Source organism: Bos grunniens, chromosome 9 (genome assembly GCF_055505025.1).
Source record: "Bos grunniens cultivar Pamir isolate PY7600 chromosome 9, Bosgru_T2T1.0, whole genome shotgun sequence".
In the NCBI taxonomy this organism is placed as follows: Eukaryota; Metazoa; Chordata; class Mammalia; order Artiodactyla; family Bovidae; genus Bos; species Bos grunniens.
In genome coordinates, this window is record NC_141173.1 from 32,720,183 (window position 1) to 32,740,906 (window position 20,724).

The 20,724-nt window shown below is 38.6% G+C and overlaps 1 protein-coding gene across 2 annotated transcripts in view; it reads left to right on the plus strand.

The window, feature by feature from the left end:
- The window catches only part of MAN1A1 (mannosidase alpha class 1A member 1), a 173,237-nt gene that overhangs the window by 137,189 nt on the left and 15,324 nt on the right, over positions 1 to 20,724 (plus strand). For both annotated transcript variants that reach the window (XM_086317107.1, XM_086317108.1), the window contains exons 7-9: positions 9,192 to 9,315; positions 11,162 to 11,255; positions 18,948 to 19,063. In XM_086317107.1, coding sequence (XP_086173233.1) covers positions 9,192 to 9,315; positions 11,162 to 11,255; positions 18,948 to 19,063 — 334 coding nt within the window. The remainder of the gene's footprint in view (positions 1 to 9,191; positions 9,316 to 11,161; positions 11,256 to 18,947; positions 19,064 to 20,724) is intronic.

Here is a 20,724-nt window from a genome sequence, read left to right on the forward strand (position 1 = left end):
GGGTGGCAGAGGATGGGACGGTTGGATGACATCACCAACTCAGTAGACATAAGTTTGAGCAAACTCCACGAGATAGTGAAAGACAGGGAAGCGTGGCGTGCTGCAGTTCACAGGGTCTCAAAGACTCAGACACAACTTGGCCACTATAACAAACATAATCAAATCTGACTGTCGTCTTGGATCTTAAGTAATGTCTTGGAATGATGTTATATGTTAAACTCTTACAGTAGTGGAATAATTATATCTGAAATCAAAGGAAAGGAATGTCTGGCAAACTATTAATTTTATTAGTGAATTGCCATTTGGAAGATGGAACATCCTATGCTTCTGTTCCACCCCGAGGTTTATTAGAAAAGTGTCTGGATGTGGAGTCCTTGTCTGTAACTTCCACCACTCCAATTTTAAAGGACTTAACATGAGGATTTATAACAAATGGATTTGAGCTACCCCAAGAGTTCTAGAAGCTACCAAATGTGATGGTATGTAACGAGCCCACTTGGTAAGGAGAAATATCTCTGTAAACAGTGGACATATATGCCTCCAGTATACATTCCCAAGCCCATCCTCATTAGCAGTTTAGACAAGCTAACAGCTTCCAGCTGGAATTGATGTCAGCATTTTTTATGTAAAAGTAAGTTAGCTTTATCAAAGGTCTGCACTTACCAGCAAATTACTTATAGTGGTAAAATCATAAATAAAAAATAAATTAGCTTCAGCGTCCATCAGTAGGGGTTGTTGTTGTTCAGTTGCTCAGTCACGTCCAACTCTTTGCAACCCCATGGACTGCAGTACACCAGCCTTCCCTGTCCTTCACTGTCTCCCGGAATTTGTTCAAACTCGTGTCCATTGAGTCAGTAGGTGTATATTTAAGTAAAGTAGAATATATCCATTCAGTCAGATACTATGCATTCAATACCCCACAACAACAATGATGTACATTGATTGACATGGGAAATGTCTGTGAAAAAAAAAATGTAATGTATATTTAAAGCAAACAAGTAGAATATGATTTTTTTTTAAGTATGATAAAGTAAATATATGAGCATGCTCACACATCCTAAAGTCACTGGAATATTTTCTCATTAGTACTGCCTTTTGGTGGGGTTCCCTGACCTAATGGTAGGATATTCCATGTGCCCCATAATGGGGAAGAAACTACATTCAGCTTATTTTCAGTCTGTTGAAAGTGGTTAGCAGGGGGGCCTTACCCAAAGAGCAGCTGGAAAACAGAGTTTTAGCATATTTGAATCTCGAGAGCAAATTCGTTATGGAATTAGAGAGGACTTAACACCTCAGTCTTTGTAGCCCTGAGCTTATCCTCCAATCCAAGATAGTCAAGTACAAGGATAGCAGTATTGAGGGTGAGAATAAACTAAAATAATAGCTATTCAGTTCCAATTCTGTCTAAACTAAATACCTGCAAAGTGGAACAAGATCTGGATAATTTTTAAAAAGTTACGATGGGCCCTTGGTTAAAAAATTTCAAGTATGAAAATTCTTTAGCCGTATAATCCACATGCTACTATTCAGAAACAGTTAAGTATTGGATTATGAATTAATTCAGTCAAGTGACTGCCCTTTAAGACAGCTTTCCCTGGAAGGATAGCCCTAAGGAGATCAGTGCTCCCCAATCAGAACTTCTGTGCATGAGCTACAGTGGAATCATGACTAGTCTTAGTCCCTGGAATTGTAGTCCAAGTCTTAATGAGGTCTTAGGCTAGAAACTTGAAAGATCAGCACTGTGTGAACCTTTGCAGGAAGGAAGCATTTGTAATAAGTGAAGCTGAAATTGCTTAGTCTCGAAATCAGTTAGCTTTGGGAATACGTTTAAATGAAACAATCATCATGAACTTTCTAATTATTTTTTCCTAATTTGTGCTAAAATCCAAAAGGAATAATATTGGATTGTCTGCTGTTCTGAATTAAATATCCTTGTGTGTCCCCTTCATTTGCAAACATAAGTAAAGCTTTACCATGATATATAGAACATGGGAAATTTTTTTTCTTCCAAAACTTGTTAACTCTATAGCCCCAAGGAATAAGCTGTATTTTGGACTGTGAACTTGAAAGAGTTTGTTTACTAATCAGCTAATCAGAAATTATTCAGGCAAGAATCCTCAAGAAATTTCTTTATTGGCCCATTTCCCATTTTACAAAGAAGAGCAGGCAGCAAGGAAGAGTAAATTTAAAGTCTGTAGCAGGACTTTGTAACTATTTAATGTTTTGCTTGTATATTCATCTGGCAGTTTTTTAAAATTGTTTAGGTCTATAAATTCTTTGTTACATTTGATGATATTAAGAAAACAGGTGCATTTGTTAATGTTCTAAATTGTGTCTGGGAAGTGACTGTAACATACAACTTCAGGTACCTGGATTTAAGATTAATTTGAGGGGGTATACCATCAATCCTGAGCAATCCTCCAGCTACTTGATTCATTATAAGCTCTGGCGAAAGAGTTAGCATCTCTTTTGAGTTGAATCTCACAGGATTCAAACGTGAGTAGAATAGCATCATTACTACTGTACTTCCTTTCTTTGGTGCTGTTAACTATTCCCAAGAGAGAGAAGGGAACCACATAATGCCCATTGCTTTATCAGAGTTATAAGTTCAGTAAATAATTATACCTTCTTGCTTTCGAGTGCGGTCGAATGAGGAAGTATATTACAGCTGCTAATAAACTACATTCAAATTACAGTCTCTAAAGCAACAAAACAGTAATCCACATTTTCAAAAGAATCATAGCAACTCAGTTTTTTAAAAGACATGTTTCTAATTGCGGTTGCCAAAATCAGTTATTTTCTAATGTGATGTTTTATTTTCAAAGAATTATTACCTTTGTAGAATTGTGATGTTTTAAATTAAAAGTTGAGACACATGTATTAAATAATACTCCAATTTAAAATGGAAGAACTGAAGATTGGAGGAAATAGAAATAAATGAAATTAGGATGATACCAAAGTTTGAAGTTCTGTTCTAGGATTCTTTGAACCAAACACTTGGCAGCTCTTCACATCATGTTAATTGCCTTTCTGTGTATGTATTTCCATATGCTGAGTCATCATTTTGGCTTAATATGCAGTCACTATAACAGGATTGGCAGTATTTAAATATTCTTTCCTTTCATGCTTGCCTTATGGAATTTATAGTTTCTGAGCACAAACTGTTATTTTATCTTTAAAACACTTTTCTAAAATATTAGTGCTTGTAAAATAAAAATAAAGAACATGATTTCCTTTACTGTGACAACAGAACTAAAGTTAAAGATATTTAAAATCCCTTGCTCTCTCAAATGAAATTCATTTTGACGTTATTTAATATAAAGATGTAATGATGCCTTATCTGACTTCTTGAAACCCTTTCAGGACTTACATTTAAGAGCCAGTGTAACCATTGATCTTATAATTTTACTGAAATATATTAATTTTGTAGGTTGAAAGAATGGCAACCAAAACTATACTTTCATATAAGCATAATACATGCATTTGAAGCCCAGCTTCCTTTCTGTTCATATGACATATCCTTTGCTAGTGCTTTTAATGTTTTGCTTCCTATATAATTAGTGATACAGTGCTGTTTTCCTTCTGATACGAATGAGAGCAAAGACAGAGAAGGAGAGAACATATATGTGTGTGTGTGTGTGTATAACCCTTTTTAAAATCTTTATCTTTTAACACATTGAAAAATTTTCAGTGTGTATCTGATATTCTCTTGATTAACCACATTAATAGCAGAGAGCAAATACCTGCATACAAAAGTAATTTGAATTTTATTTAGAACCTGTACTGCTCGTTTTGCATCTGAGTGCCCTCCCACACCCTCTGATACCCTGAATTTGAACCAGTCCCTGAAGATCTGGAAACGTGCCGTCCTCTTCCTTCTCTAGCATGAAGTCATTGTTCCCTCTTGCTTGGTTTTGTAGCTTTGTTTTTTATAGATTCTCTGGAACATGGAAATTTGTAATTTTGCTAAATAGGCTTATTGACTTTGGTCAGTGATGAAACGGTTAGAATAAAAAAATAATATGTCATGACAGCAAATTAATGACCAGTTACTCTATGCATTTGCCATATGTTAATAAAATTTGAGAGTAGCTGTTCATCCTATTTGGATGACTGGCCATTCCTTTTACCTAAGCCAACCATGAAAATAAAAACTGACTCTCAGTCCCAGAAGTTAGTAAATGTAAGGCATTTTCTAAAATAAATATTTTCAGATCTCTGTCTTTTATTTCTTTTTATTAGGTTTACTATATAAGTCTATGTTTTAGAAACAAAACCTAGATTTTTCTAAAAAGAAACAGGGAATGAGAGGAAGGCATGCCGTGTCAGATACCAGTTTGTCGTCATTATTTTCCTTGAGTGTCCTTAGAAGCCCTGCAGCAGAAGCAGTGACGGAACAGAAGGGTTTACCCAGGGTTGTGAATGCCCAAGATGAAAAACAAAGCAGGTGGGAAACCTAGGGCCCACCAATAGCAGTATGTCAGTGGAGCCAACTAAAAAAAGAGGAAAGCGACAAATCCACAAGCCTCCAGGTGCTGTTTTTGATCAGTTGCTGAGTTGTGTCCGACTCTTTGTGACCCTGTGGACTGCAGCACGCCAAGCTTCCCTGTCCTTCACTATCTCCTGGAGTTTGCTCAAAGCCATCTCATCCTCTGTCACCCGCTTCTCCTGCCCTCAGTCTTTCCCAGCATCAGGGTTTTTTCCAGTGAGTCGGCTCTTTGCATCAGGTGGCCAAAGTATTGGAGCTTCAGCTTCAGCATCAGTCCTTCCAATGAGTATTCAGGGTTGATCTCCTTTAGGATTGACTGGTTTGATTTCCTTGCAGTCCAAGAGACTCTCAAGAGCCTTCTCTAGCACCACAATTTGAAAGCATCAATTTAGTACTCAGCCTTCTTTATGGTCCAACTCTTAACATTCATACATGATTACTGGAAAAACCACAGCTTTGACTAGACGGACCTTTGTCAAGAAAGGGAACTCTTTGCTTTTTAATATGCTTGTCATAGCTTTCCTTCCAAGGAGTAACTTTCTTTTAATTTCATAGTTGCAGTCACTGTCCACAATGACTTTGGAGTCCAAGAAAATAAAATCTGTCACTGCTTCCACTTTTTCCCCATCTATTTGCCATGAGGTGGTAGGACCAGATGCCATGATCTTAGTTTTTTGAATGTTGAGTTTTAAGCCAGCTTTTTCACTGTCCTCTTTCACCCTCATCAAGAGGCTCTCTAGCCTCCAAGATTTGCTGCTGCTGCTGCTGCTGCTAGGTCACTTCAGTCGTGTCCGACTCTGTGCGACCCCAGAGATGGCAGCCCACCAGGCTCCCCCGTCCCTGGGATTCTCCAGGCAAGAACACTGGAGTGGGTTGCCATTTCCTTCTCCAATGCATGAAAGTGAAAGTGAAGTCACTCAGTCGTGTCCAACTCTGCGACCCCATGGACTGCAGCCCACCAGGCTCCTCCGTCCATGGGATTTTCCAGGCAAAAGTACTGGAGTGGGGTGCCAGCTTCCACTTAACCTTGTAGCCTTCTCTCCTTCCCGCCTTCCCCTCCCCCGACTTACCAATCTCTGGAGCTACCTCCAGTTCCTGGCTAGCCCTTCTGCTATGAGTCTCTCATTGTCTGGATTCTCTCTCCATTCTTCCCTCACTATTCCTTACTTACCCTTCAAGAATCAACTCAAGACTCTTCTTGAAGAAGCTATCTTGATCACTTCCATGCTGGATTGCATGTCCTGGCTCTGGGCTCTCAGAACACTCCACACATTTAACTTGGCTCTTATAGTATGTGATTAGAATTATTTATGCTTAGGTCTTTCTCTCCCATTATACTAGAAGGCAGTTAAGAGTGATTTCTTCATTATAAAAATCCTTGGAACCTAATGTCCTACTGTAGTCCCTGGAAAAGAGTTCAGTTCAGTTCAGTCGCTCAGTCGTGTCCGACTCTTTGCGACCCCATGAACTGCAGCACACCAGGCCTCCTTGTCCATCACCAACTCCCGGAGTTCACCCAAACCCATGTCCATTGAGTCAGTGATGCCATCCAACCAACTCATCCTCTGTCGTCCCGTTCTCCTCCTGCCCTCAATCTTTCCCAGCATCAGGGTCTTTTCCAGTGAGTCAGCTCTTCGCATCGGGTGGCCAAAGTATTGGAGTTTCAGCCTCAGCATCAGTCCTTCCAATGAATATTCAGGACTGATTTCCTTTAGGATGGACTGGTTGGATTTCCTTGCCATCCAAGGGACTCTCAAGAGTCTTCTCCAACACCACAGTTCAAAAGCATCAATTCTTCTGTACTCAGCTTTCTTTAAATGGCAAGAATACACAGAAGAACTGTACAAAAAAGATCTTCATGACCCAGATAATCACGATGGTGTGATCACTGACCTAGAGCCAGACATCCTGGAATGTGAAGTCAAGTGGGCCTTAGAAAGCATCACTACGAACAAAGCTAGTGGAGGTGATGGAATTCCAGTTGAGCTATTCCAAATCCTGAAAGATGATGCTGTGAAAGTGCTGTACTCAATCTGCCAGCAAATTTGGAAAACTCAGCAGTGGCCACAGAACTGGAAAAGGTCAGTTTTCATTCCAATCCCAAAGAAAGGCAATACCAAAGAATGCTCAAACTACTGCACAATTGCACTCATCTCACATGCTAGTAAAGTAATGCTCAAAATTCTCCAAACCAGGCTTCAGCAATATGTGAACCGTGAACTTCCTGATGTTCAAGCTGGTTTTAGAAAAGGTAGAGGAACCAGAGATCAAATTGCCAACATCCGCTGGATCATGGAAAAAGCAAGAAAGTTCCAGAAAACATCTATTTCTGCTGTATTGACTATGCCAAAGCCTTTGTGTGGATCACAATAAACTGTGAAAAATTCTGAAAGAGATGGGCATACCAGACCACCTGATCTGCTTCTTGAGAAATTTGTATGCAGGTCAGGAAGCAACAGTTAGAACTGGACATGGAACAAGAGACTGTTTCCAAATAGGAAAAGGAGTTTGTCAAGGCTGTATATTGTCACCCTGCTTATTTAACCTATATGCAGAGTACATCATGAGAAACGCTGGACTGGAAGAAACACAAGCTGGAATCAAGATTGCCAGGAGAAATATCAATCACCTCAGATATGCAGATGACACCACCCTTATGGCAGAAGGTGAAGAGGAACTCAAAAGCCTCTTGATGAAAGTGAAAGTGGAGAGTGAAAAAGTTGGCTTAAAGCTCAACATTCAGAAAACGAAGATCATGGCATCTGGTCCCATCCCTTCATGGCGAATAGATGGGGAAACAGTGGAAACAGTGTCAGACTTTATTTTTCTGGGCTCCAAAATCACTACAGATGGTGATTGCAGCCATGAAATTAAAAGATGCTTACTCCTTGGAAGGAAAGTTATGACCAACCTAGATAGCATATTCAAAAGCAGAGACATTACTTTGCCAACAAAGGTCTGTCTAGTCAAGGCTATGGTTTTTCCTGTGGTCATGTATGGATGTGAGAGTTGGACTGTGAAGAAGGCTGAGCGCCGAAGAATTGATGCTTTTGAACTGTGGTGTCGGAGAAGACTCTTGAGAGTCCCTTGGACTGCAAGGAGATACAACCAGTCCATTCTGAAGGAGATCAGCCCTGGGATTTCTTTGGAACGAATGATGCTAAAGCTGAAACTCCAGTACTTTGGCCACCTCATGCGAAGAGTTGACTCATTGGAAAAGACTCTGATGCTGGGAGGGATTGGGGGCAAGAGGAGAAGGGGACGACAGAGGATGAGATGGCTGGATGACGTCACTGACTCGATGGACGTGAGTCTCAGTGAACTCCGGGAGTTGGTGATGGACAAGGAGGCCTGGTGTGCTACAATTCATGGGCTCATAAATAGTCGGACACGACTGAGCGACTGATCTGATCTGATCTGATAGTCCAACTCTCACATCCATACATGACTACTGGAAAAACCATAGCCTTGACTAGACAGACCTTTGTTGACAAAGTAATGTCTCTGCTTTTCAATATGCTGTCTAAGTTGGTCATAACTTTCCTTCCAAGAATTAAGTGTCTTTTAATTTCATGGCTGCAGTCACCATCTGCAGTGATTTTGGAGCCCAGAAAAATAAAGTCAGCCACTGTTTCCACTGTTTCCCCATCTATGGGACCAGATGCCATGATCTTTGTTTTCTGAATGTTGAGCTTTAAGCCAACTTTTTCACTCTCCTCTTTCACCTTCATCAAGAGGCTCTTTAGTTCTTCTTCACTTTCTGCCATAAGGGTGGTGTCATCTGCATATTAGGTATACAATAAACGTGAGCCTGAATGAAAACCAAAATATGGATTTTCAGTTTCTGGAAGGGAATCTATTGGTCAGGAGAATCATTAGCTTTATATTTTATTTGAATTATCACCTGTGTTTGACATTTTAAATAGACTTCCAAAAATAAACCATACCCAAGGGTATGACCGTGTCTTAAGAGTCACTTATGCGTATTTGTGTCAGTGCATGTTTGGGACTAACTCTTTCTAAAAAGCATTTCACTAAGATAAGGCACAAGGAAATCATTTTTTAAGTGTATCCGTTTGACCTCTTTCAGATTTTAATTACATAATTTTGTTGAAATTTTTGAGCATAAATTAACTAGATCATGGAATAATACATGAGTGCCTTAGAGAATAGGTAATATTGTATGAAGGGAAACATAAGAAAGGACATCAAGTAAATGGGGAGGAAGTTTGAAGTGGGTTGGAATGAGTGTTGGGTCTTATATCCAAGAATAATGTTTTATAGAAAATATTATATGTAAAATCTATAAAACCTCTGGACTTTTATTTATTAAATAAAATGTTGAAAGGCTTTATGTGGGATCTGGAACATGGTGGGGGTATCTTGGTCTGATTTTGTTTTATATTCTAACTGGAATAGGTGTGTATCTCTATGTGGCACCTATACCTTCTAAAATATTTGTTCATCAACAGCAAGCACATAACAACTTCTTTCTGACTTACATCAAAAGTAATTTTCCATTTGGAGATAAAGGTCAAAGCTTGAAACCAGTAGCCAAGGAAAAGAGCAGTGAATATTTTAAAATATATAAAGTGATCTGTTAGCTAAGATGCTGTTATTCAAAAGCTGTCTCTTTAGCTTCTACTACAAAAAAAAAAAAATTAGTCTGACCCATAACTCTTCACTCTCTTCTCTTCTGTAGTGGGATTGGAAGGAACTGGCCCTGGGCCTCAGGAGGAAGCAGTATTTTGGCAGAATTTGGAACTCTGCACTTGGAGTTTATGCACTTGAGCTACTTATCAGGAAACCCCATCTTTGCTGATAAGGTGAGATTCTCCAGTCAACCCGGCATTGCAAAAGAGTACTTGTAGGAAAAAAATATCCTCTCTGGGGAGATTTAGGCATATGGAATGTGGGAAAGAACAACCAAGTCTAATGAAGCCTTCATGAAATGTTGTTACATGCAGCATTGCTTGTAACCAAACTATAAAGCACTGTTTCATGGCACTGTCTAACTCAGCGCAAGAGGGCCTGAATTACATGTCTGATTCTCTGCACCTCCAGTAAGTAACTTTACCTCTCTGAATTTTTTCCTTTTTCTCAAAAACATAGTGTTTTGTGGACTATGTGACCCACACATGTGAAAGACTTTTTTAAGCTCGGTTTTACAAATGCAAGGTAGCAGTTGAATTGATTTTTAATTTTCAAGAAACACACCCACCACCCCAGCACTCTGCCCTTATCTAGCTTTCACCCCGCTTTGTCTGCTTGCCTTTACAGCAGAGTCCCTTGGACGCATTGTCTGCGTCTGTTTTCTCCTCCGCCTGACTCCCACTCCCTGGAGCGCTTTCCTGCCCGGCTTTTGTCCCAGCCACCCTGTTGCCACGTCCAGTGGCCTTTCTCGCCTCTGCGTCTTCCTCGCCCTCTCAGCGTTGATGCACTGGATCACTTCCTTCTCCAGGAGGCTTTCTCTAGCCCTGGAGGCAGACACACAGTATTCCCCTAGGTTGCTTTCTTCTCAGTCTCTTCTGTTGGATCCTCCTTATCACCCCAACCTCTACACACTGGAAAAGCCCAGAACTCAAACTGGGGGCTCTTCTTCTTACTCTCACTCTCTCCGTTATTGTCCCCAGTCTCATGACTTTACGTATTATCTGTATGCTGACTGCCTCCACGTTTGTAAGTCCAGTCCCAAGCTGCCCCCTGAACTCCAAGCTCTGTAGCCAAGTACCTATTCAACATCTTCACTGTGAGGTCGCTCAGACAAGTCCCACTTAAAATGCCTCACACCTGCCTCTACCCTAGTCTTTACTCTCTGGGAAAAGACACCTCAGTTTACCCAAGGGCTCAGACCAGGACTCTTGAAGTTATCATGGTTCTTCTCTTTTATAAACCTCAGGTCCAAACCATCAGGACATCTTTTGTGTCCCATCCCCTGTGCTTTACCCTGGTTCAGGGACCCATCATCTCTCACCTGGACTGTGCAGTAGCTTGTCTGACTACCACGTCCTCTCTTAACCCCTCAGTCACACTGATCCTGTAAAAATACAAGTTTTAAGTGGCTTTGCATCTTACTCAGATTAAGATATGGTTTGAGAAGCCTGCACAGTGTGGGTCTGGCTACCTTTGCTTCCTCACCTCCAGCCTCGGTGGTCTTGCCAAACCCACTCTCTTCTCAGGGCTTTTGTGGACTTACTCTTCTATTGCTCTGCACTACTTCCTCTTTTATTCTTTTAAATTTGTGCTTAAACACTCTCCCAGTAACCTCCCCAGAGCACCCTAACCGAATGCAGCCTCACCACCTCCTATCACTGTGTCCCATTACCCTTTTGCATTTTTTATAGCTTTTATTACCACTTGACGTATTTATTTGTTTCTTAGCTGTCTCACTCCACTGGATGCAAACTCCAAAACAGTAATGACTTTGTTTATCCAGTATATCCACTGATACATTCTACTTCTTTATATGGTGTCTTGCATATGGTTATCAATGTGACTGTATTCACTTACTGTTATTATTTGTAAGCTGGTGGCAACTATCTTTGTTCTAATATGGCATCATTTAAATCAACTTTGATTCTAACATGGAAAAAATGTAATCAAGAAAGAGAAGAATGGCACCAAACTTTTTTCTTTAGATTTTTCATAGTAACATTTCATTTTCTGTTGTAGGTAATGAATATTCGAACAGTACTGAACAACCTGGAAAAACCAGAAGGCCTTTACCCTAACTATCTGAATCCCAATAGTGGACAGTGGGCTCAATGTAAGTCAAGAGTTAAGCCTTGTTTCAGCTCTTTTTAGTACCCAGCACTGTTCTAGTAACAGAGAAAAGGAACACCAAAATAGCCCAAATCTTGTTGGAGAATCCTTAGAAAAGAGGAAAGTTCCCTTCATAAATAAGCTTCTGTCATAAGGCAGACTATAAATGTTACCAGGGGAGCTAGATTGTTTTATTTTTCATGCATAACTGTGAGCCTGATCATCTGTAAGCACATTTAAAGGTGTTAATCAGAAAGGGAAGATCTGGTCAGGGTAGTGCAGGGATGATAGCCTCTAAAAAACTGATGATGCAGATAAGAAAAGTGTTCCTTTGTGCTAATGACTAGCAGGATTTGCCCAGAGTAGTTAGAGCATTCTATTTCATAACATTTTCTCTTTCTGCTTGGCTACAGGATGAAAGCGGAGCCTGAATCTTTAAGGGCTGAAAAATTGAAGGAGCAAACAGGGTTCTTTTCTTTAGTCAGTTTTAAGGTGGCAGATAAAGGCTTCTCGCCAGGAGAGCTACCTTTACCATAGGAGAAAGTATTGTGCTAGAAGCCCTCACTTAAGATCCTTAGGGACTTTGACCAAGGCTATAAAGACTCAGAGTAGCTGAAAGAAATGTTCTCAAGCTGATTGGGGAAAACAGTGGTAGATTAAGCAGCACCTGAAAGCAAATGAAGAGTCCTAAGTGAGATGTCTGGCAGTGCCAAGGATGTTAGCGACGCCTTGAGATTTTACTCAAGTTTTTTCTTTATATTTAAATAGGGTATTAGATGAGTATGCCTCACTGTTACTTTACAAGTATTTTTCTTAAAGAATAATTTAGTAGGAAAAAATGCGCTAAAATCTATGTCTGCATTAGTAATGTCTGTGGAAGGCTTGGCATTGACATCATAACTCCACAATCAAGGTTGCCACTTAACCTAAGCATGGTCTGCTAGGTCATTAGATGTTCTTTGGACCTCTCAGGGGATCTCCACAATCAAAGCTATTTTTATAATAACACTTTCCACTGTGTTGACATTTGCAGTTATGTTGCAAAAGCAGTAGTGGGTAAAACTGCTGAAGCCATGGTGAGAATCATGTCAGAGACACCAGATACTAACAGGCAAACCTCAGAAACATTGCAGGCTCAGTTTCAGGCCACTGCAGTAAATCAAATATCACAATAAAGCAAGTGACACAAATTTTTTAATTTCCCAGTACATATAAAAGTCATGTTTATACTGCAGTCCATTAAGCCTGCAATAGTACAATATTATATCTAAAAAGCAATATACATTCCTTAATGTAAAAACGCTTTATTGCTAAAAAGTGCTAGCCATTTTCTGAGTCTTTAGCAAGTCATAGTAGCATCAAAGATCACTGATCACAGTTGACCATAAAAAATATAATAGTAGTGAAAGACTTAGAAATATTGGAAAATTACCAAACTGTGTTCCAGAGACAGGAAGTGAGCAAGTGGTGTTGGAATAATGATGCCGGACTTGCTGAATGCAGGGTTTTCACAAACTTCCAACTTCTAACAAACTCAGTATCTGCAAAGGGCAGTAAAATGCAGAGCAGTAACATGAGATTTGCCTGTGGTTATGTCCTTCACTACAGATAACCACAACAAATAAAAAGATACCACTTTCACTCACGAATGCTGTTAATGAAGCAAGACAGTTACTGATTCTAGTAAATCTCAATCACTGAGTAGATCACATCCTTGTAATATTCTGTATGATTAAATGAAAAAGACACAAAACGCTTCTGCTGCATGATGAGAAACCTCATAGAAAAGCGCTTGTGTTGTGATTCGAGTTGCAACTGAACTAGCTGCCGTGCTGTTTCATGGGTCATCGTTTTTACTTGAAAGAAGTGCTGAAGACAAATTGATTATTTGGGTAATTGGTAGATGTCACAAAAATGAGCATGTTGCTTCAGGGATAATGAAGAGTGTCTCTACCAAAGATAAAACTTGAGCTTATAATTAGAATTTTGAAACATTTGCACATGTCACCATAAGCTTAATGCCTTTCACCAACACTGAAAGATTCTTCTGCTAAGATTGGTGATGATATAACAACTATGGTTTTTGTGATGCTATATAGTCAAATGTATCATCATCTGGAAGATGTGCATAATTCAGGGAACCAGTATGTCCCAAATGACCATGCATGATGTTGCAAAATCATGCGTGAGGAAAAGTGCATTTAAAGTGCAAGATGGCCCAGTGGATTTTAATGTAATAGTGCAAAAATTCATTGATGTGATTTCTAACTCCACATTGTAACTGTTAGAAACTTTAACCACTTGTCAAGTTTTGCTGTAGTACCAAAAAAATTATCTGCTATTATCTGAAAAGACTATCAAAATACTCTTTGCTTTCCAACTATACAAATGTGTGAGGCTGCATTTTCTTCATATGTTTCAGCCAGAACAACACATAGCAACAGATTGAATGTAGAGCAGATATGGAAATCCAATTGTCTTCTAGTACAGCAAAAGAGATTTGCAAAAATGTAAAACAGTGTCTGCCCACTAAGTTTTTTTTGTTTTTTGTAAAATATAGCATATTCTTCTGAAAAGCCTATATATTAACATAATGGGTATATTATTACTTTAATAAAATATTTTCAGTTCTGTTTTAATTTCCAATATGGTAAATATTGATATGCACGCATGCTAAGTTGCTTCAGTCATGTCCTACTCTACTGCATAGACTGTAGCCTGCCATGCTCTTCTGTCCATGGGATTCTGCAGGCAAGAATACTGGAGTGGGCTGCCCTCCAGGGGATCTTCCCAACCCAGGGATGGAACCTATGCCTCTTGTGTCTCCTGCATTGGCAGGTCGGTTATTTACCACTAGCACCACCTGGGAAGCCCAAATATTGATAGATATTACATAAATGAATTCTTCAGCATGCTTATTCATTTTTAAGAGTGTTAAAGCATACTGAGGTTAAAAATGGGAGGGCCACCGTAATATTTTGGAAAAATAGAACTTGAGTAACTTTCTCAATTCAAGATAACTAGATATGATTCTCTGAAAGGAAAACTATTTTTAAAGTTATCCTCATGAAAGATTTCAAAAGTTAAAAGTCTCTGTGAGTTGCTCTCTCCTTCCTGTGTTGTAGGATTCAGAGGTCACTATGCAGAAGGACAAAAAGAGTCAGTTATTCTGAAACATCTCAGTTTCACCTTCTGGGTCACCAGTGTACTATATATTTGTCCATGTTTCCTGGCACAAAGGGCCCTTTGTAATTGAATTGCTTATGGGCCAATTTCCTGATGGAAAAACAAATAGGGTTCATGCATCTCCTGCCTCTCTTCCCCCATCCCCATCCAATGTTCCAGCCACAAGGAAGATGCACTTTTTTTTGTTCATTAATCAAGTTCTGCTTGGCCATATCTGGGTCTTGGCTTTTGTGCCTTTTCCCTCAAGCCCTTTTCCTGTTTTTCTAACTCTACCAAGAGCCAACTCAATCACCCTTTTTTCTACGTGGCCTTCCTCAAGACACTGTTGGGAATTGTTCACCCACCCCTCCTCTGCTTGCCCCCGTCTTCCTCCCCCATCCCAACACTCTGGGTACTTTCCTGTCACAGTCCTTTTCCTAATGGTTCATATACATTTCCATCTTCCTAGGGATCCAGAACTTTTGAGGACAGTGGCTTAGTCATATTTGTTAACCCAGTGTCTTACAGCTAGTAGAAGTTTACTTGAATTTTGTGAATACTCATCCAGTATGTATCCAATCTAACCCCTTCTGCCTCTGCTTTTAGTAATGGTTCAGTTTTTCCTCTCCGAACCATATGTCTCCTGCTCCTCAGTTGTGGTTGAGAGGCAGCATCTAGTCCTGATCATTAATAATATGTCATGACTGTTGAGGCCAAAGATGGGGTTCCATGTCTATAAACAGAACAACTGTCACCCTTCTTCAATTAACAGAGACAACATTGTGTGTGTTTAGTAACACCCTATTATATATACATATAGTAACACAGTATTATGTATAAAATCTGGTGTAATGAGCATCATTGGGGGATTGCTTTGAAGAGAGAAGTTCACATTCAGATGAAGTCTGTAAAATTAAAGGGTTAAGATATTGAGTATATAGTCCTTTTTGTCTTGATTCTTTTGATTTTTTTTTTCTCTTTTAAAGTAGCAGACATCCTTTTCTGGGACCTATTCCTATTGAAAAGAATAAATTGCCCCTTTTATAGAAGAGCATAATATTTGAGTGGCTGTCATACACATTATGTTTAGAGCATTTGGGAATAAGAATACCATATATGTTCCTTCTAATAGACAGTCCTTTCCTGCTGATAAAATGAGGGATGTTCTCTCTTACAGCCACTAAGATGTTTACACAGGACTTTGTTGCCAACACAAATAGTCATCCAGACATGGCGGGGGAGCTTAGTGAGTGAAATACTAACTTATTTAAAAAGAATTTTTCTTGTTTCTCGTCCATAGTCCTTTATGTTCCTTTATTTTGATTCTTTCTAAATATAAAAATTTTATAGGTGAAAAAAATAGAAAACTAACTGGCATTAAAGCAAATATGTAAACCCTTTTCCTTTTTTAAAAAATCACCAAATGCCCAAGCTTGCATCTTCCTCCATTATAGAATCATAACCCAAGGGGGAAGAAAATGAAGCTGCTTCTGGCTGTTAGTTTTCAACTCTTATTGCCTTAACTCTGAAGGACATGTCTGAATCATGGCCATCATTTCCTATTACTTCATTTAGTCCCTGTTATTTTGAAAGTAACTGAACAGAGATTTGCTTTACCACGCATCGCTTGCATTTGTCTCCTGTGATCATGTTTATAACAACAGGCTTCTTATTGATGAGATAGTACTTAGTCCGTTTAGTTTGTAAATGTCAGAGGTTTCTGTGGCGGTTTATTTAAGAAATTGTAAAGGTCATGTCAAACTGCTATTTTAAGAATCAACCCTAGAATTATAAAAATACTAATTTTACAATAAAACTTAAACTGTAATTCTGGGCTTTCTGCAAAAGAAAATCACACATTAAAAATATATCCCTTCTAGGCTTCATAGGTGTAGTCCTTAATAAAATTAACTTAAAAGAATTTGGCCTCGTTTGTCGTTATTTACTGAGTACCTACTATGTGCAAGATACTTCTTAGGGGTTGACGTGGACTGGAAAGCGTAACAGGTCTAGTCCCTGCCCTCCTGAACCATAATCTCATGGAGAAGACACACACACACACACAAATTTCACCATTTTATGAAAGTGCAGATGTGGCAAACGTGTGCTGTGAGAAAGCGCATGGAGAGCCTAGTGGGTAGTCTGATACATGAAATGTGAGTAAGGATTACTAAAGGAAGGGGAGAGGAGTCAGGGAGCACGCTTCAGGCAGAGAGAACAATACCTTGAGAGACCTTGAGGTGGGAAGGAGTCTAATTGTTTTGAAAACCCAAAAGAAGGGCCATATATCGAGAGGGTAGAGAGCAGGATTGATGACATAGGGAAGGTTGAGATCATGCAGGGCCTCCCTGGTCTCCAAACACCCAGGATTTGAGTCTTTAACATTAAAGGCATCAAGAAAGGGATGATCCGATTCACATGTTAAAAGGGTTGCTCTGGCATTAATGTGGAGGAGAGATTGGAATGGCACTGGCATTGGAACTTTGTGTGATGGTGGAAATGTTCTGTGTCTTCCTTCCAGTGCTGTAACCAAGGCCTCATGTAGCTCTTGAGCACTAGTATGGCTGAGGAACTGATTTTTTAATTAGTTTAAATAGCAAAATGCTGTCACAGTGCAGGAGACAAGATAATTTGCCATTGCAGACTCAGGCATAGTGGTAGCTCAGGCCAAAATCGTATTAGTGAAGACAGGAAGGAGTGGATGGACTCAAGAGATACATTGGGGGTAAAATTAGTAGAGTTCAGTAACTCAGTGAATATGGGAGTGAGGGAGAGAAGTAAAGAATGACCATCTGATGTCTGACTTACGCAGACCTGGAAGTGTGATGGTGCCACTTAGTGAGGTAGGGATCAAGGCTAAGATAAGGTTGAGGAGGGAAAGATAGTATGTTCATTCTTATCACCTCTTCAATTTTAGGTCCCAATGTCCAAGTTTCATTGTTGGGTGGGACTCAGGAGAAAATTGTTTGGATAGTGGTATAAAAATCAGTTTACTTTTTTGTAACTAAGCCAACAAATAAAAGATTTTTTTAATAGATACATAAAATTAGTTTTAAGGTTTGAAACTTCAAATGCATATTTCCCAAATAAGACTGTATTATTAATGCTCAAATTGTCTGTGAACTCTAGGAATGACCTTTCAAAGAGAGTTGTGTCTCTGTTTTTATAGGTAAATGTGCTTGGAAAATGTATTAATTCAAGTAGTAAGCAAAAGAATACGTATGATTGGTGTATATGTTGGAGAGCGAGTGATTACAGATTTGACACCCTATGCGGGCTGGAGAGTCACCTGGTACCTACCAGTGTTAAAATCTCATTTAGCTCCTCTAAGCCTCTTATCTCACTTTTAAAGAGGATTACCTACCTGCAAGTTACAAGATTGTTTATAACATACATAGTGGATCTAGCATAATAAATGACAGTGGAGGGGGATTGTAGGAATGAAGTACATTCCATCCTTCCTATCTGTAGAGTGTAGCTTCCAGGACTCCACAATACCAAAATTCACAGATCTCATTCCCTTATATAAAATGGCATAGTATATGCAAGTAACCTATGCATATCCTCCTGTCATCTCTAGAGTATGTTTAATACCTGTGTGCACATGCATGCTTAGTTGCTCAGTCATGTCTGCCTTTGTGATCCCATGGACTGTAGCCCACAAGGCTCCTCTGTCCACAAGAGTTTTCCAGCAAGAATACTGGAGTAGTTTGTCATTTCCTCCTGCAGGAGATCATCCCAACCCAGGGATCAAATCCATGTCTCCTGCTCTGGCAGGCAGATTTTTTACCACTGCACTACCTGCTACCTTTAATACGTAATACAATGGAAATGCTATGTAAATATGTGTAATGCTATTAAAATAATATTTGGCTGTGCATGGCAAGTTCAAGTTTTGCTCTTTGGAACTTCCTCAAATTTTTTTTTCGGTGTATTCAATCCACAGTTGATTGGATCTACTTACAGGGAGCCCACAGATACAGAGTGACTGTATAGGAAGAAAAACTTCTACCCTGTCTTCTTTCTTACTGGCCTCCCCTGAAGGATTTTGACCCTTCAGATTGATAATACTATAAAAGCTATCAAATAATAATAATTAGAAGAAACTGAGGAGTTTCTGGTTATATTTCAGGCCAGGTTTTTGGGGGTTTTTTGTAAGATATGATGATACTCATAGCTTTGACATGGTTTATTATCTTACTGAGAGATAAAACAATTAAAATTTCTGTATATATAATGAAACATTTTAATTTAGTATTTTTTCTAATGAAACAGAATTTTAGAATTAGGGTTGATTATTTTTTATCTGCATGCTTATAAAACTACACTGGTTATTATTTAAAGTATATCACATTAATTAACAGCACATCTGCTCATTTCAGAATATCTTTCTGAAAACAGATTTGTTGGAATTTAAATGTAACATTGACTTGCTGTTGACTTAGGGTTTTGTATCCTACTTAACTGATGTGATTTTACTGCATTATCTGAATTAAAGTCTGAATCAGTCTAAAATTCATTTCCTTTGCAGATCATGTATCAGTTGGAGGACTTGGAGACAGTTTTTATGAATATTTGCTAAAGGCATGGTTAATGTCTGACAAGACAGATCTCCAGGCTAAGAAAATGTATTTTGATGCTATTAAGGTAAACACAAATTTAAATCATTATTGGCACTCAACTAACTTATAACTTGCATATTAATCAAGCTTTAATGAAAAAATGAAATACTACCTGAGTGGGTTGCAAAATATTTTCAGTTAGGTAGAATTCAATATGTGATAGTATAATTATACCAATAATAATCATACTTGATATGGTTTCGTTCTAATAGGGCAGTTAAAAGTTTTTTCATGGTTCAAACCTCAGTTAAGATTCACACATCTGAAAATGAGGTATTTTTCTTCAACAAGTGTGACTTCCCTGTTAAAGTCACAGTTAAAATTATTGTAAAATCCTGAATTTATATTCTAAAAATTAAGTAAGTTAAAATTACCCACAATTACAGACAGTCCTAATGGCTACTTCCATTTAATTATGGACAGTACTTTGAAATAAAAACCTGAACTAACCAAACTAATCTGTAAGGGACGATTATTAATAGTTTTCAAAGGTCCTTGTGATAGAAGAGGAATAAGGGGGAACAAATATTTGTTGATTTACTGTGTAATAAATAGTGTGTTAGGTAAATATATAATATGTTTGTTTCCTTAAATAGTTTTTGTGTTTTTATTTTCTATTGGAGTTGCAATTCATGGGGTCGCAAAGAGTCGGACACGACTGAGTGACTGATCTGATCTGATCTGAGTTGATTAACAATGTTATGTTAGTTTAGTTTTTTTTTTAAGTGAAATGTAGTTGATGTATGATATTATATTAGTCTCAAATGTACTATATAGTGATTTGACATTTGTGTATGTTATGAAATTGTCACCCACAGTGAGTCTAGTAACCATCTGTCCCCATACAAAGTTATTACAGTATTATCAACCATATTCTCTTCATATCCTCGTCAACATTTGTTATTTGTTGTCTTTTTGATGATTGCCATTCTGACAGGTGTGAGGTGATAGCTCATTGTGGTTTTAACTTGCATTCCCCTGATAATTAGTGATGTTGAGCATCTTTTCATGTGATTGTTGGCCATCTCTCTGTGTTCTCTCTTCTTCAGAAAAATGTCTATTCAGGTTTTCTGTCCACTTTAATTGGGTTGTTTGTTGAGTTGTATGGGTTTGTGGATTTTGTTTAATCCTTTATCAGATACATTTTCAGATATCTTCGCCCATTTAGTAGGTGGCCTTTCTTCTGTTGTTGTTAGTTTCCTTCACTGTGCAAAAGCTCTTTAGTTTGATGTAGTCTCCCTTGTTTGTTTTTATTTTCCTTCCCTAAGGTGACAGATCAAAAAACGATATATGGAATTCTCCAGGCAAGAATACTGGAGTGGATAGCCATTCCCTTCTCAGGGGATATTCCCAACCCACAGATTGAACCCAGGTCTCCTGCATCGCAGGCAGATTCTTTACCATTTGAGCCACCAAGGAAGTCATATAAATATATATATAGTTCTAGGACCAATGTCAAAGAATGCACTGCCAATATTTTCTTCTAGGAGCTTTATAGTTTCAGATCTTACTCTTAAGTCTTTAATCCATTTTGAATTTATGTTTATATATGGTGTGAAAAAGTAGTCCAGTTTGAGTCTCTTGCATGTAGCTGTCCAGTTTTCCCATCACCACTTTTTAATTGGAATATAATTATTTTACTGTGTTGTGTCAGTTTCTGCTGTACGATGAAGTGAATCAGCCATA